Source organism: Dermacentor albipictus, chromosome 2 (assembly GCF_038994185.2).
Source record: "Dermacentor albipictus isolate Rhodes 1998 colony chromosome 2, USDA_Dalb.pri_finalv2, whole genome shotgun sequence".
Classification (NCBI taxonomy): domain Eukaryota; kingdom Metazoa; phylum Arthropoda; class Arachnida; order Ixodida; family Ixodidae; genus Dermacentor; species Dermacentor albipictus.
This window is the reverse complement of record NC_091822.1, coordinates 150,385,768-150,398,116: the sequence shown is the minus strand read 5'-3', so window position 1 is coordinate 150,398,116 and position 12,349 is coordinate 150,385,768. Positions and strand designations below refer to the sequence as shown.

The window sequence follows — 12,349 nt, the reverse complement described above, 5'->3', positions numbered from 1 at the left end:
CTCCCGTCCTTGATATATTTTGCCGTACGCAAATCAGGTAGCGTTCTTCTAAAACGAACCTAGCTTTATTTTTTCGAGAGTTCGCCCGCGTCGAGGGTGGTTCAGAACATGTATATAGATGGAAGGAGCGTTGCAGAGAGGAAAGAAGAAGCGAAAAACTCGTTGGGACCTTCGGACCCCGTCGAATATTCACAACGCCCTCTGGAGCTCCCTGGGCGTCGATCGCCACATAAACCTACTGACAGCTGTAATCATCCGTGACCCCTCGCAAAACCACTGCAGAAATTGTCGCGCTTAGCTTTCTACTATACTCAAGTCAAGACGGAAGCTAGATAGAATGGTAGAGAGGAGGGGGAGAGAGGAGGCACAGAGTGGGTAGAACCGACACAACTTTGCCACTCTTCGCTCGCAGTTCCCATAAAAGGGGGGGGGGGGTTGAATGGATAGGGAAAAAGCCACGGGATAAGGCGAGGGAACGCTTCTACTATAGACAGGACAGTGGTTGCGGGGGAAACTGGATAAACTTAAGTTCTAGGTACGGTGACATGAGAGAAGAAAAAGGTGGTTCAATGCGAATAGGAAAGGTTGGCGCTATCTTTTGCAGCCCTTGAGGGAGCACGGCTCAGCGTCACATGACAACCCCTTTCTCTACCTTCGGACTTTCCCTTTCATCCATGTCGCTCTTTTGGAGCCCACGTCCTGAAACTTTCTGTTCCGTGGGAAAGGCGGGGACGGGTTACGTCAGAAAATTTCGGAGGGAGAGAGGGGTCGACCCCCCCCCCCCCGGCTACGCCACTGGCTTGGGACCATTTTTGTGGCCACAGGTGTGCCATATTTACCGGTAGTATTTGCCTTCAAATTCAAAACCGTTTAGTTCTACAACTAGTTTTGTATCTCTGTTATGATTGGGTTAGGAAAGGCAGCACACCAACAATGCTCCAAGCATGGCCCAATCCTGGCAGAAATTTGTACCAATCTTCAACCAACGCTGACATATTGACAAAGTGCAACCCAATCCAATGCTGGCCATGAGTTAAAGCCAAGATTGGACCAATGTTATGCCAATGCAGCAGCCATTGTATATATACTGATACTTGGACCTTCATTTTCTCATCTAATAATCAAACTATTTTTTTTAAATGACTGCCTGCAAGGTTCTCAAACAATGCTTCATTAGTCTAAACTGATTTATTGTTTCGCTTTAGTGTCCCTTTTAGGTGCCAAAACCACGATCTGATTAGGAGGCACGCCATGTTGGGGGACTCCGGAATAATTTGGACCACCTGAGCTTCTTCAACGTGGACCCAAATCTAATTTCACGGGTGTTTTGGTATTTCGACCCCATCGAAACTCGGTCGCCGCGACCGGGATTTGATCCCGCGACCTCGTGCTTAGCAGCCCAGCACCATAGCCGCTAAGCAACCACCGCAGGTCGCGAAGTATTTGTCACAACAAAGCAAGTATGCTTATGACGTGGAAATCAAAGTGAGTTAACAAATTATTATTTTATGCCACTTAAGTGAGCAAATACGGCCGTGGACGTCTTTCAATCGTCATTTGTCGCTTCATTACTTGGAGCGTGCCTTGCATCTCAAAATTGTAGAGGTTCTGGCGAATTGGCAGGTAAGTGCTTTTTTTCTCCGTTGACAAAGTGTCTCGAGCGTATTCTGGTATTGCCGTTCGGGCTCGAATGTGAGAGGGCATTGCCGCTGAAGCATCACAGCGAGCAATCAGCTGAGGCTAAACAACGTGAAGACTTCAACAAATATACGCTAGGGCGCGAGAGGGAAATGCTAATTTTCGAATATTCGACGCGTGCTGCAGTGTACTCCAACCTTAGTTCTGTCTAAGCGCGAGAAAACATCGGCACGAATGAGCTCGGTTCCAGCATTCGCGTTGGCGCAGGAAGAAGCACAGTGCGTATATAGCTCCAGCGCGGAGCGCTTACGAAGCTAGACTTGACACGTAAAAAACACTGCGCGTTTGTTTTAGAGCAAGACGAGCTAAACAACTATCTAAACTGATTTACAACAACGGGAATCAGTTGACGCGTTTCTATGCAGTTGATGCTTCTTTATTATTTTTTTCTTGTTTTTGCATTTACGTCATAGTTCGTTTAACAGAAATTCTCAAGACCGACGTGAGCCGCGACGATCCACTTCAGCCGCCGGGTTGCTTCTCCCGGTTTTAAAGGGAAGCGGCACGATTTGATGCCGACATCCCTTTCGCGGTTGTGACAATCCTTAACGCAGCAGTATCTGCGCTTGTTCTTTTTGTTCTCTGCTCACGGAGCAGCTGCCAAGAGTCCGCCGTGAATCGATTGGAAAATTTTAAAAGCAGGCTTTCAGGCGGGCCTGAGCGCAATACGGACAATGGTGAAATGACGGTGAGGGCCTACCCGCAGGTGCTCACCGCCGCTGCTAGGTGGCGCTACATGCATACAGGCGTATTTCAAGAGGTAAGCTTCTCAGTAGGAGTGACGACCGCAAGCGAGCATTTTTCACGACAGGAGTGCGCTGACAAGAACGGACAAGACTGCAAGCATTCAGGTGGTGTTGCACCCGGTTGGTGTGCTAGCTATGCATAGAAGGGAAGGGTAAAGGGAAAGGGTGTATGAAGAAAACGGCGTAAACGCCTCACTGTCCCCCGCTGGACCTAGCCTGACCGCGTTCTTTGTGCGGCAGCGACGGAGGGAGACAAGGGCAATAGTGGCCCCACCGCATTCCCCCGTGCCTGCGAGAGCAGCCAATTCGACACAGCAGCATATGTCTGAGCGCTTGTCTTTAGCACTGACCAGGCTCACGTGGTGCGTGGGGAGAGGGAGGGGGTTGAAGGACGGAAAGTTACGCCGAACAAAAATTCGGGAATGCGCTGCCGTGCCAAAGACAGACAAACACGAGAGGGTGTTGACACGGACAAGCACAAACTTTCAACGAATTTCGCTTTCTGTCAGGGGTATCCATACCAGGAGCTTACTCCACACGCACGAGCAAACAAATCTATTGGAATAGGAGCATGATGTTTATGCCCCCGCAACATGCCATGCATGCTAAACAAACAAAAAGAAGTTTCACTAATACATATGCGCTCCATCTTGGTGCAATATAGAACGGTTCCATCAGCTCTGTGGCACTGTAATTCTCGATTCTCCTCAGAATCCTGATACTCCAAAGCCGCGGAGCGTACATGCAAAATGTACAATGCGCAGGCAAATTCGCAATACCGTTGCTTCTTATGGAAAGCTCATGTTCCCATGCACGATCAATAAAGCAGCGGCTAGTTTGCCCGTTATGCGGCTTCCCCTGCTTGCTAAGTTGTGTACTGGCTTTTCTCTTTAGGTGAAGACGAGTTGGCATGGAAGAACCACAGGTTATTAGTACAAATCCTACGTCCCCCCCACCACCACCCTACGACGCGCCTCATAATCACATTGTGGTTTAGGGACGTAAAACTCCATATTTTAAGCCAGCTTAGTAACCCATGTTGGCAAATCCACACGTGCACGGATGTCGGTCCAATATTTCCCGCCTTTTTGAATGGCAGTGCTAATATTGTTTGTTGCATGTGCAAACAGGGCCAGCCTTGGATCTCTGTCACAGTGGTACAGACAATATTCAATTCACGCTGTTTATCGTAGGCCATCATTGCGCGAGCAATCAGAATGGCACAGCCAATATTGGAACCACGCTGCTGACCTTAAGCCATTACTGGGCAAGGAACTGTATCAAACGTTGGCGCTAGCTGACGAGCCGCCTAGGGCATGTCTTTTGCTGCAACGTTCTGCAAGGGTCAAAGGGCCGCGATTCCGTCATCATGTGGCGTGTTTGTGCAGCGCGAAATACCATCGTAAGCACGTTGCTCGTCCTTTATTTCGCGATCTCAATCAAACCTGACTGATCATGTGTTTGGCTCCACCCACAGCTAAAGCTCTATAAGTTGAAACCTCATATGTTACCTATGTACACACTATATATATATATATATATATATATATATATATATATATATATATATATATATATATATATATATATATTACATTACACGAAGCTAACAGATAATGACAAAGACAGTTTGGGGGAGGGAGAGGTCAGTGTGATTGCGGCATGCCCCCTCCTCAACTTGAGAACTAGTTGGTACATTGACTTGTTGACTTATTACTAGCTGATAGGCAGGCAGAACTAGAGCGTTGTCAGACACTAAGCTGCAGTAGCGTTCCACTGCTGCTGAGAAAATATTTAGGAAACATAAGCTGCACACCCGCGGGACATCCAAACAACGCCCCATTATCCATGCACCGCTTCGGAAACAATCATATAGGACACCCGTCGCGCGTCCAGTTCCCGATATTCTAACAAGGACATCCTAACGATGTTGCATCAGGACCTTTTTTCGGACCTCCCGCGAATGCGCCACCTCTCCGATGGCTCGGCCTTTCAATTTCATCGAATCGTTTGAATTTTAATTCCGAGCTGTCATGTGTGCAGTTAATGTGCACACCACATGCGCCCTCAGCTCAATATGCGGGTGCGTAGGGTGATGAAAAGCCGCAACCTTGGAAATGCCGCAGTGAAATCCAGCGAGCTTTGGTTCTGCGTTCCGGCTGAAAAAATAAGTACAAATATAGCAAGGGTACGTATATGACTATTGGCAATCGTGCCAAGGGTGAACGCAATTTGGGGAGGGCGTGGAGTAGGTGGGGAGGGAAACAATTGTGGCAGCCATTGTCAAGCTACCAGAAAAGACGACCAAGACTACAGCGCAGAGTCCAACGGGTAAGAGTGTTTTTTGGCGCAGCAACAACAAAGTCCGATTTTCTTTTGAGATTGAAGAGAGCGCCACGGCGCTTGCCAGGGCGTTGCGCAGCAAACGGTTATTTAAAGATTAGTCGTGGGCGGCTAGAGAACCCGAAAAGAAATTCACACAGAAGTCTGAATGAAACTACAGAAACACTGAGGAGGATAGTAGAAAGGGCTGCGCAGGTTCCCAGGACGAAGCGCTTGGTCACGCTAAAAATGCGCACGTTTGAATCAGAAGCGAAAGTCAGCTTTCACTGCTTTCGGTCACTGCTTTCACTTTTCGCCGCTAGGCAGGGGTGCCGTAGCGGTGCGCAGACACTTGCGCAGTCGGCGCGTCTCGTGGTCGGTATCATGGCGGCCTCGAACCGTGAGATTTGGAGGTTCCGCTAAAAGTAAATTAAAGTTTGGGATAGTCGCACACTTTTTTTTTTTAATTTGTGCATATCGCGGGTGCTCGTCAAACTTATACCAATGTTGAAGCAGTTGCAAATGGGACTTCGCGCCTTCCTCCTACTGGCTTCGAAAATATGGAGTTTTATATGTTATGTTGTTAGAAAACAGGTTCGAGCGGTGAGTACTGTTGGAGAGCTTGCCCAACGAATTTATTCATTCAAACGTCGCCAGCTGGTATTGCTGGCTTCCGTGCTTACTATGTCGCAGCTTGCGTTAGGAAGCGATTTGAGCGTTAATCGACCTGTTGACGCAAGGTCGTAAAGCAACCTTTGTGTCGCGGCGATACAGCTTGGGAGAGACAGTGGATTTCTGTGCATTGCCTTTCCGACTTTTCTATCCGCTGTTGCGACAAGAAAAAAAGGACCCACGTTTTTTCGTGCATGAGTATGTTTGTTAAGGCCAGGGAGAGTGCTGTTCATTCCGATTTGCTTTGTCTGAAGTCTCGAAAAACGTCCAAGCACCGCGCCGGAAAAAACGAACAAAGAAACAGAGAAACCCTGCGCTTTTCTCTTTTCCCTTGATTTGCCGCGGTGTCCTTGCCATTGATTTCTCGTCTGAAAAGTGCCACCGATCGACTGTGACGCTCTCAGTATTGACTGGGTCGCACATTTCTTGCCTCCAACCGGTAGTAGTCTAGTATATCGTATCTTACCCGGCATCGTTCGTCTCCTCTCATAGTCGCTTGCATGGAAAGAGCTCTTCACTGCATGGAACTTCGGAAGTTCTACCACGTTCGAAGTAATGGCAACCCACTGATATGAATGCTATATTGCAGCGCGCCGAGCACTGGTATTACGGTGGATTGCTGTATCTGTGGTGTCTTAGAAGAAACGATTAACTCCGTATTTCAATGTTTGGCATTGCGTCCGATTTGAGAGGCTTGACCAGCTATGAACACGCTAGCTTCATGTTCGTGCGTCAGTGTGGCGGTTCAAAGTACTTGCCGCAAAGCACGGGATCATGAAGACAGTTGAACCGTTTTTATGTTTTTTTTTAAACGAATCCTTTCATCGCTTTCGTGGATCGCTATCTGTCGGTAACAAAACTGATAGATTCAACTGAGGAGCGTGAAGGAGTCATGTCCCCACCGCTTCCCTTGTGAACCTCATGTAATAATTTTGCGACTCTAATCGTTCTGACTTCGCTGCAGGTTGCATTTCCAATTCCAAACGCATGAAAATGCTTCTACGGGAGCTTAATAGAGAGGCACGGTTTAAGTGAATGGTTTGTTTAAATGTACAGCTGGGCGCCATCGTTTTGAACTGATATGAGTAAAGTAACGAAATTGTGGCAGTAAGTCTCTTTACCTTCCTTTATTTCTTCCCTGTTCCATAATAGCCTCAAATGGCCGTGCTCGCTCTGTCCAAAGTAATTTTGTTAATTTGCACATGTTTTTGTCATAGATAATTGTAAAATTGGCGATTCAGATGCATTTAAATCTATCCTACACCGAAGCACTAATAACTTGCATAGTGCCATAGAGCACTCAGGCACGATACATTGTTATCTTGCCATTAGTGTTGTATACCAAAGAGTAAAGAACTTCCGGACTTGTTCAACATTGCTGTAGTTTGTTGTGCTTGGTAAAGCTCTGTGGCTGTTGTGCCTGTGATTGCCGAAATTGAGACTCTTTGTCAGTCTATAGAAATATCTACATAGGTGATTCTAGTAAGGTGTTTTTTTAATTGGTTTGTGTGTAGCTTTGAATCAGAGTACGAAGAGAAGACGGTTCTACGAAAAGTGCTGCATACATTGCGAGAAATTTTGTGTGACATACAGTTGCGAGTTGGCACTCTCCTTAATTTTGCGGCTTGTTCGAACAGCAGGAAGCATGCACTCTCTCCTCCGGAACACCCTGCTTCAGCAGTACATCTACCAAAACACCATCAGGGAAATGCATCTTATGTAGCTAAATAGCTTTAAAAAACTTCGTTCTGGTGCCTAACCGTAGTGTCTTTGTTCTCTATTTCATCCAACTCTTGGACTGCGCTACTCAGGCGGCTAATGCGAAACCAAAGCAGTCCATCGTGCTGTCTCCGTGGGCTGTTTATGTCCCAACACTGAACAGCTGTCACAAGCAGCCTGTGCTCTCACAGCTGTGCAGCAGCCGTTCAGATGCACCCCTGAAATGTATGGAGTGTTTTATTTTTTGTACTGCGATACTGATGCCCTGTACGTGCAGGATATAAAGCAAAAGATGAATTCCCTGAGCATGGTTTTCATGCAATACACTGGACTTTCCTTAATTTCTTTTTTTCTTTTTTTACATTTATTTGTCACAATATATAGCTAGTTGAATGCACTAGGCAATTTCTCATTTACATTCATTTAAGATTAAACTACTAGTTTGAAGTGGCAAGTGTTTGTGAAACACACAGTGATGCTATGACACTCATTACCTGTTTTATTTTTTGTTGCTTGCTACACTCTTTTGTGTTCCAACGCAGACTCTATTTCATTTTTCCGAGGTAGATTTTCGTTAAATGTCATTGAGTGGCATGTTTCTTTGTCTCATGAGTTTTATGGGAGGAAGTCAGGACATGCAAACGAACAGTGATGTTTGGACTTCAGGTTCATGCTAGAATTTCTCGGTGCAGGCTCCAGATGTGTGTGTGCATATTTCTACATCAACGCTTTTTCAAGAATTCGATGACCAGTTATTCGGGGGAACAAGCGAGTAGCCTAGCCAAAACAAACCTTTGTAAACAGCGAGACTTGTCTAAAGATAGCAAGAAAAAAGTGGAATACCTCAAGCAAAAGACCTGCTTAAACATACCACTTGTCTAGATTAAAGTCATTAAATTTCTGTGCTTGTTATGAGAAACAGCTTAAGTTCTAAAGAAATGTGAAAGGCAGGCTTCCACAGCTGTTGGTACTATTTATTACTGTTGGTACTATTTATTACATTGTCATGATAAACAATGATGCAGTAATAACATTTTGGGAACTCTTCCCATCTCTGAGTGAATGCTTCTGTCCAGGCCCATTGAAAATTTAACTATGTGGAAAGACTTTCGAAAAAGAAAATATTATGCAAGGCATGTGGATTTTTCCTGACTTCAATCGCACAACCATAACTCATCTATGTAGTAATCAGTAGACAGGAAAAGTAGTTGAACCATTTCATGTATTGAGGAGCATGTCTTGTTAATGCAAGAGCAAGTGTCATGCAAGTTCGATTATATTTTTAAATGTTAATTTTGCTGACCTTTAGCTATGCTTCCTTCCTTCCACCTGCATGCAGCTACATTGTTTGGAACACATAGCCTCTTTGACCAGTTTGGAGATTTGTAATGCTTTGTTTTCGATGAAACACTCTCTGATTGTGTGCCAGCACTTGTATTTTCCTTTATGTTTTTGTTGTGCTTGTTCTAGAGTTGCACCATTTTCCAATAATGGTGAAAGGTTTCACAAGTGAGGTGGCCAAATCCAAAGAACCCCTAACATGGCTTGACAATCTAGAAAACCATGCTCCTTTGCAAACAGAACTCTTTGACGCTGGTCCAAGTTGAAATCGCGCTGAGCAATTTCAAAAACGTTGCTGTGTCTTTAAATAGTTAGGATTTTCTCACAAAAGTGGAACTCTTCAACTGGCTTTAGACTTTGATATTGGGGAGTTTTAGAGATAGGGACCCAAAATTACGGGATGCTATCGGCCAGACCTACCAAGTAATGTAAAAGAATACGAGAGTTTGGATTTTTGGGTATGCAGAACTGCTTAGGAACACTAGTATATCTAAATCTCCTTATTGGAACAACGAACAATGGAATGAAAAAAAACAGCCCTGAGCCATGATGTCGAGGGACACGGAGGTGACTGTGTGGAAGAGAGAGGAAATGCAGGTAGCTGTCATTCTATTGTAGTCTAGATAAGCAAGAAAAGAGTGAGATTGGGCAGGCAACGTAACGCACGGAGCAGATAAGATAATCGACGGGACTGCAAGAGCAACGCAGTTGATGCCGAGGCAAGGAAAGTGCGGTTGCGTGTGGTGGAGGGCTTGGGTGGTGCGGTGAGATCAGAAAATTTGTGGGCATTGGATAGAATTGGGTGGCACAGAATGGAGCTAACTGTAGATTGCCAGAGCAGGCCACCTTTGCTTTTCAGTGGAGTTAAGCAGAATGACGGTGATGATGATTAGGACTGTTATGCTCCCTACAGACCAATTGTAGGTGCCACTGCATTTCCACTGAACACGCTAGTGCTAGTGGACTTGTACAGAGAGGCTGCTGAAAACACAACACGAACACTTGCTCGAGGGGTGCCAGGCAGGGTTGCTCGCTTCATACGTCCTTGAGGATAAGCGATAAACCTTCGCAATTGCATGTCGGCACGTGCGCAGCTGCTTTGCGATAGCGCTTATTTGACGTGATTGCATTACTGATGAGTATGTGGTTTGCTGATAAGATACTAACTTATCTCTGCTGCTGACTAGTGTGTACTGCGTACTGACAGTGTGCATTGTATTTGGGGCCTTGTATCACGCAAAACTAACATATTGTCTTCCTTGCCGTGTTATGGTTTTTAGAAATGAAGTACATGATTACCACAGCTGTTTGCATGCATGAGGGGTAGGTTGTCAAGTGCTCTGAAGCAGTGTAACTGAACATTATTGCTGACACTCCAGGACCATCGAATTATGTTTGGCTCATGATCACGTGGGGCAGCAGTTTCTAATAAAATAAATCTTGGCACAGTTAAGTAAGACGTAGTGACTACAGTGAGATGAATATGCTTAAATATTGACAATAAATATACTAAAAAGATAGACTAAAGTATAGAAAAAGTAAATAAAGCTATAGATTGTGATTTCATAAACGATTTGGCCATGCAGGAGCTGAAATATGTTTTTGTTGGTCCCAATATTGATCTTTGTTTTTAGCCTTCTTTTTTTAATGATTGGTGGTGTGTGTGTGTGTTATGATTATCTTCAGTTTGAAGTAAGTTCCATCAAAAATAAATAAAAATGTTAATAAATGAAAAGAATGACACAGCCACTCCTGAGTCAATGACGGTGCTAAGCAGCTCCTTTGCAATGTACCCCTTCACACGACCTAGCAATCCCAGTCATACAACCGAGTGAATGTTTGCATTGTAATGCCACTGGGCACCGTTGTCACTTTGAGCCAACTGCATGTGGGCGAATTCATCCTAAGCAAGCTTTATTTTCATTTCCAAGCATTTCGGCAGGAGGTTACAGGGATATTTTAATACCTGTAGCTAGTGAGTGCTTAGCTCAGTAAAGAACTAGGGCGATGGCAGTGAAAAAGCTTGTGTGATGAAAGGATAATGCAAATGTTCCTTGTGGTGGGACACTTTGGGGTAGCAGCATGCCTAAGTGAATGTCTGTTCTTACTCCTTTCAGGTCATACAACACCAGACAATCAAGTATGACGTTCTACCCCTCTCTCCGCTTTCCAAGCATAGGCTAAGTGAGTAGTACCTCTACTTTTCAGCGGTCTCCGCACGGAAACTGATGTGGAGTGCTGTTTTGCTGCCGTACATCGTTACTTGACGTACATTAATGGCTAGCTAACTTATTCTGTGCTGCAGTAATTGAAAACCTAGGAATGCAGCGAACGCATCTCTGACAGAATGCGCAAGCGTTCATGAGCAGATTGTATCTGCTAACCATTTCTTTCCTTTTTCTTGCGACGCATATCTCTCTCCATTCACTCGGGACTGTGAGAAATGTTTCTGTATCGTGTGAGGGGTATAAGTTGGACAGGTTACACAACAAAAACGGAAAGGTTACCTGGCGACACAATGACGATTTGCTGTAACAGAAGGGATGAGTGTTTGAAGGCAGCAAACCCATTTTTGAGCTTTTAGCTGCTCTTTCAGCAAAATGAGACATGGTGGAACGAACTCGACTTTTGGTGATGCATATGGGCAGCAATGTGCAACTACCACTGTTGACATTCAGCACTAGTGGCATTCATAAAAAAATATTTCAATTTTGCTGTGTAACAATTGCACTTCAAAGCCTATGTTACTCTAGAGTTTGCTAGTCAGTGAAGCACTTCAGAACAAGATTTTTTAAGTTGCATCAGGCGAAAACTATGTGTAACAGTTTGTTTTAGCTTGCTACTTTTTTTTTTTGGTGTAGTGTGTGTGCTAGTGATCTGTGCATCTGCTATATCTTTCATCAGTGATCTCCTAACTTTTCAAATCTAAAACGTGAGTCACGTGCCTTCATTAGCATCTAACACTATCTCTTGCCCTGTGCTCGCAGGCTTGGTGAAACGGAAGATACTAGTCCTAGACTTGGACGAGACACTGATTCATTCGCATCATGATGGCGTCATCAGGCAAATGGTCAAGCCGGGGACGCCGCCTGACTTTGTCCTAAAGGTTACTATTTTTTTTTTTTCATTTTCTCTTTTTCCAAGAGACGCAACTCATGGCATCTGCTAATAGTTAAACCTCTCATGGCATTCACCAAATTGTTGATCTTGGTGATATGTAACAGAAGGTGACCAAGGTAAATAGACATGCCTATACTTGCTATTTGCATGCACAACACTTGCCACCGATGTACGTGATTGGCATGCTTGCGCGATTTCATCTTTGTTCGAGATGGCACCTTCCTTTGCTGTACCATGACATTTGTATTTGAGTTAAACAAAACTTGAAAATTCTTTTGCCCTTACTGTCGCTTCCTTACTTCTCAAAACGCCCATGGGGATCACATCTTGACGTCTGTTTCGTGCACTAATGCAAGGAGCGGGCCTGACTCAATCGCCAGTGCACTCAGATGGCCAAGCTTGACTCTTTCTCAAGTGCTGGATTCACGCTGGACAGTGGTTTCTTGTTTTGGCTGAACTCTGAGGCGAGTTCTGAAGCTGAAAGTGCGTATGAAACAGGCTGCAGAATGCAGTGTCTATGCCTGATTTGGGTGCTAACAAGCCAGCAGCAAGAGCAACAGAATTTTTGTATGCGGCGGAATGGCGTCACATTCTTAATACTCTTCGATTTAAATGCTTCGTGTTGTTCTGGCCCCCTTCTCCCACCTTCTGAAGAATGCAGTACAGTCCTCACGGCGCCGCATAGTGGTGTCTGGGGCATTTGTAAACCTGGAGCGATATGAAAGAATTTA

At 45.0% G+C, this 12,349-nt stretch overlaps 1 protein-coding gene across 1 annotated transcript in view; it reads left to right on the top strand.

Moving 5' to 3' along the window:
* Window positions 1-5,114: 5,114 nt before the first annotated feature.
* The window catches only part of Dd (CTD nuclear envelope phosphatase 1-like protein dullard), a 28,840-nt gene continuing 21,605 nt past the window's right edge, over window positions 5,115-12,349 (top strand). Inside the window, exons 1-3 of the mRNA XM_065429189.1 lie at window positions 5,115-5,369; window positions 10,616-10,682; window positions 11,486-11,604. Of these exons, the coding sequence (XP_065285261.1) occupies window positions 5,271-5,369; window positions 10,616-10,682; window positions 11,486-11,604 (285 nt within the window). The 5' untranslated portion in view covers window positions 5,115-5,270. The remainder of the gene's footprint in view (window positions 5,370-10,615; window positions 10,683-11,485; window positions 11,605-12,349) is intronic.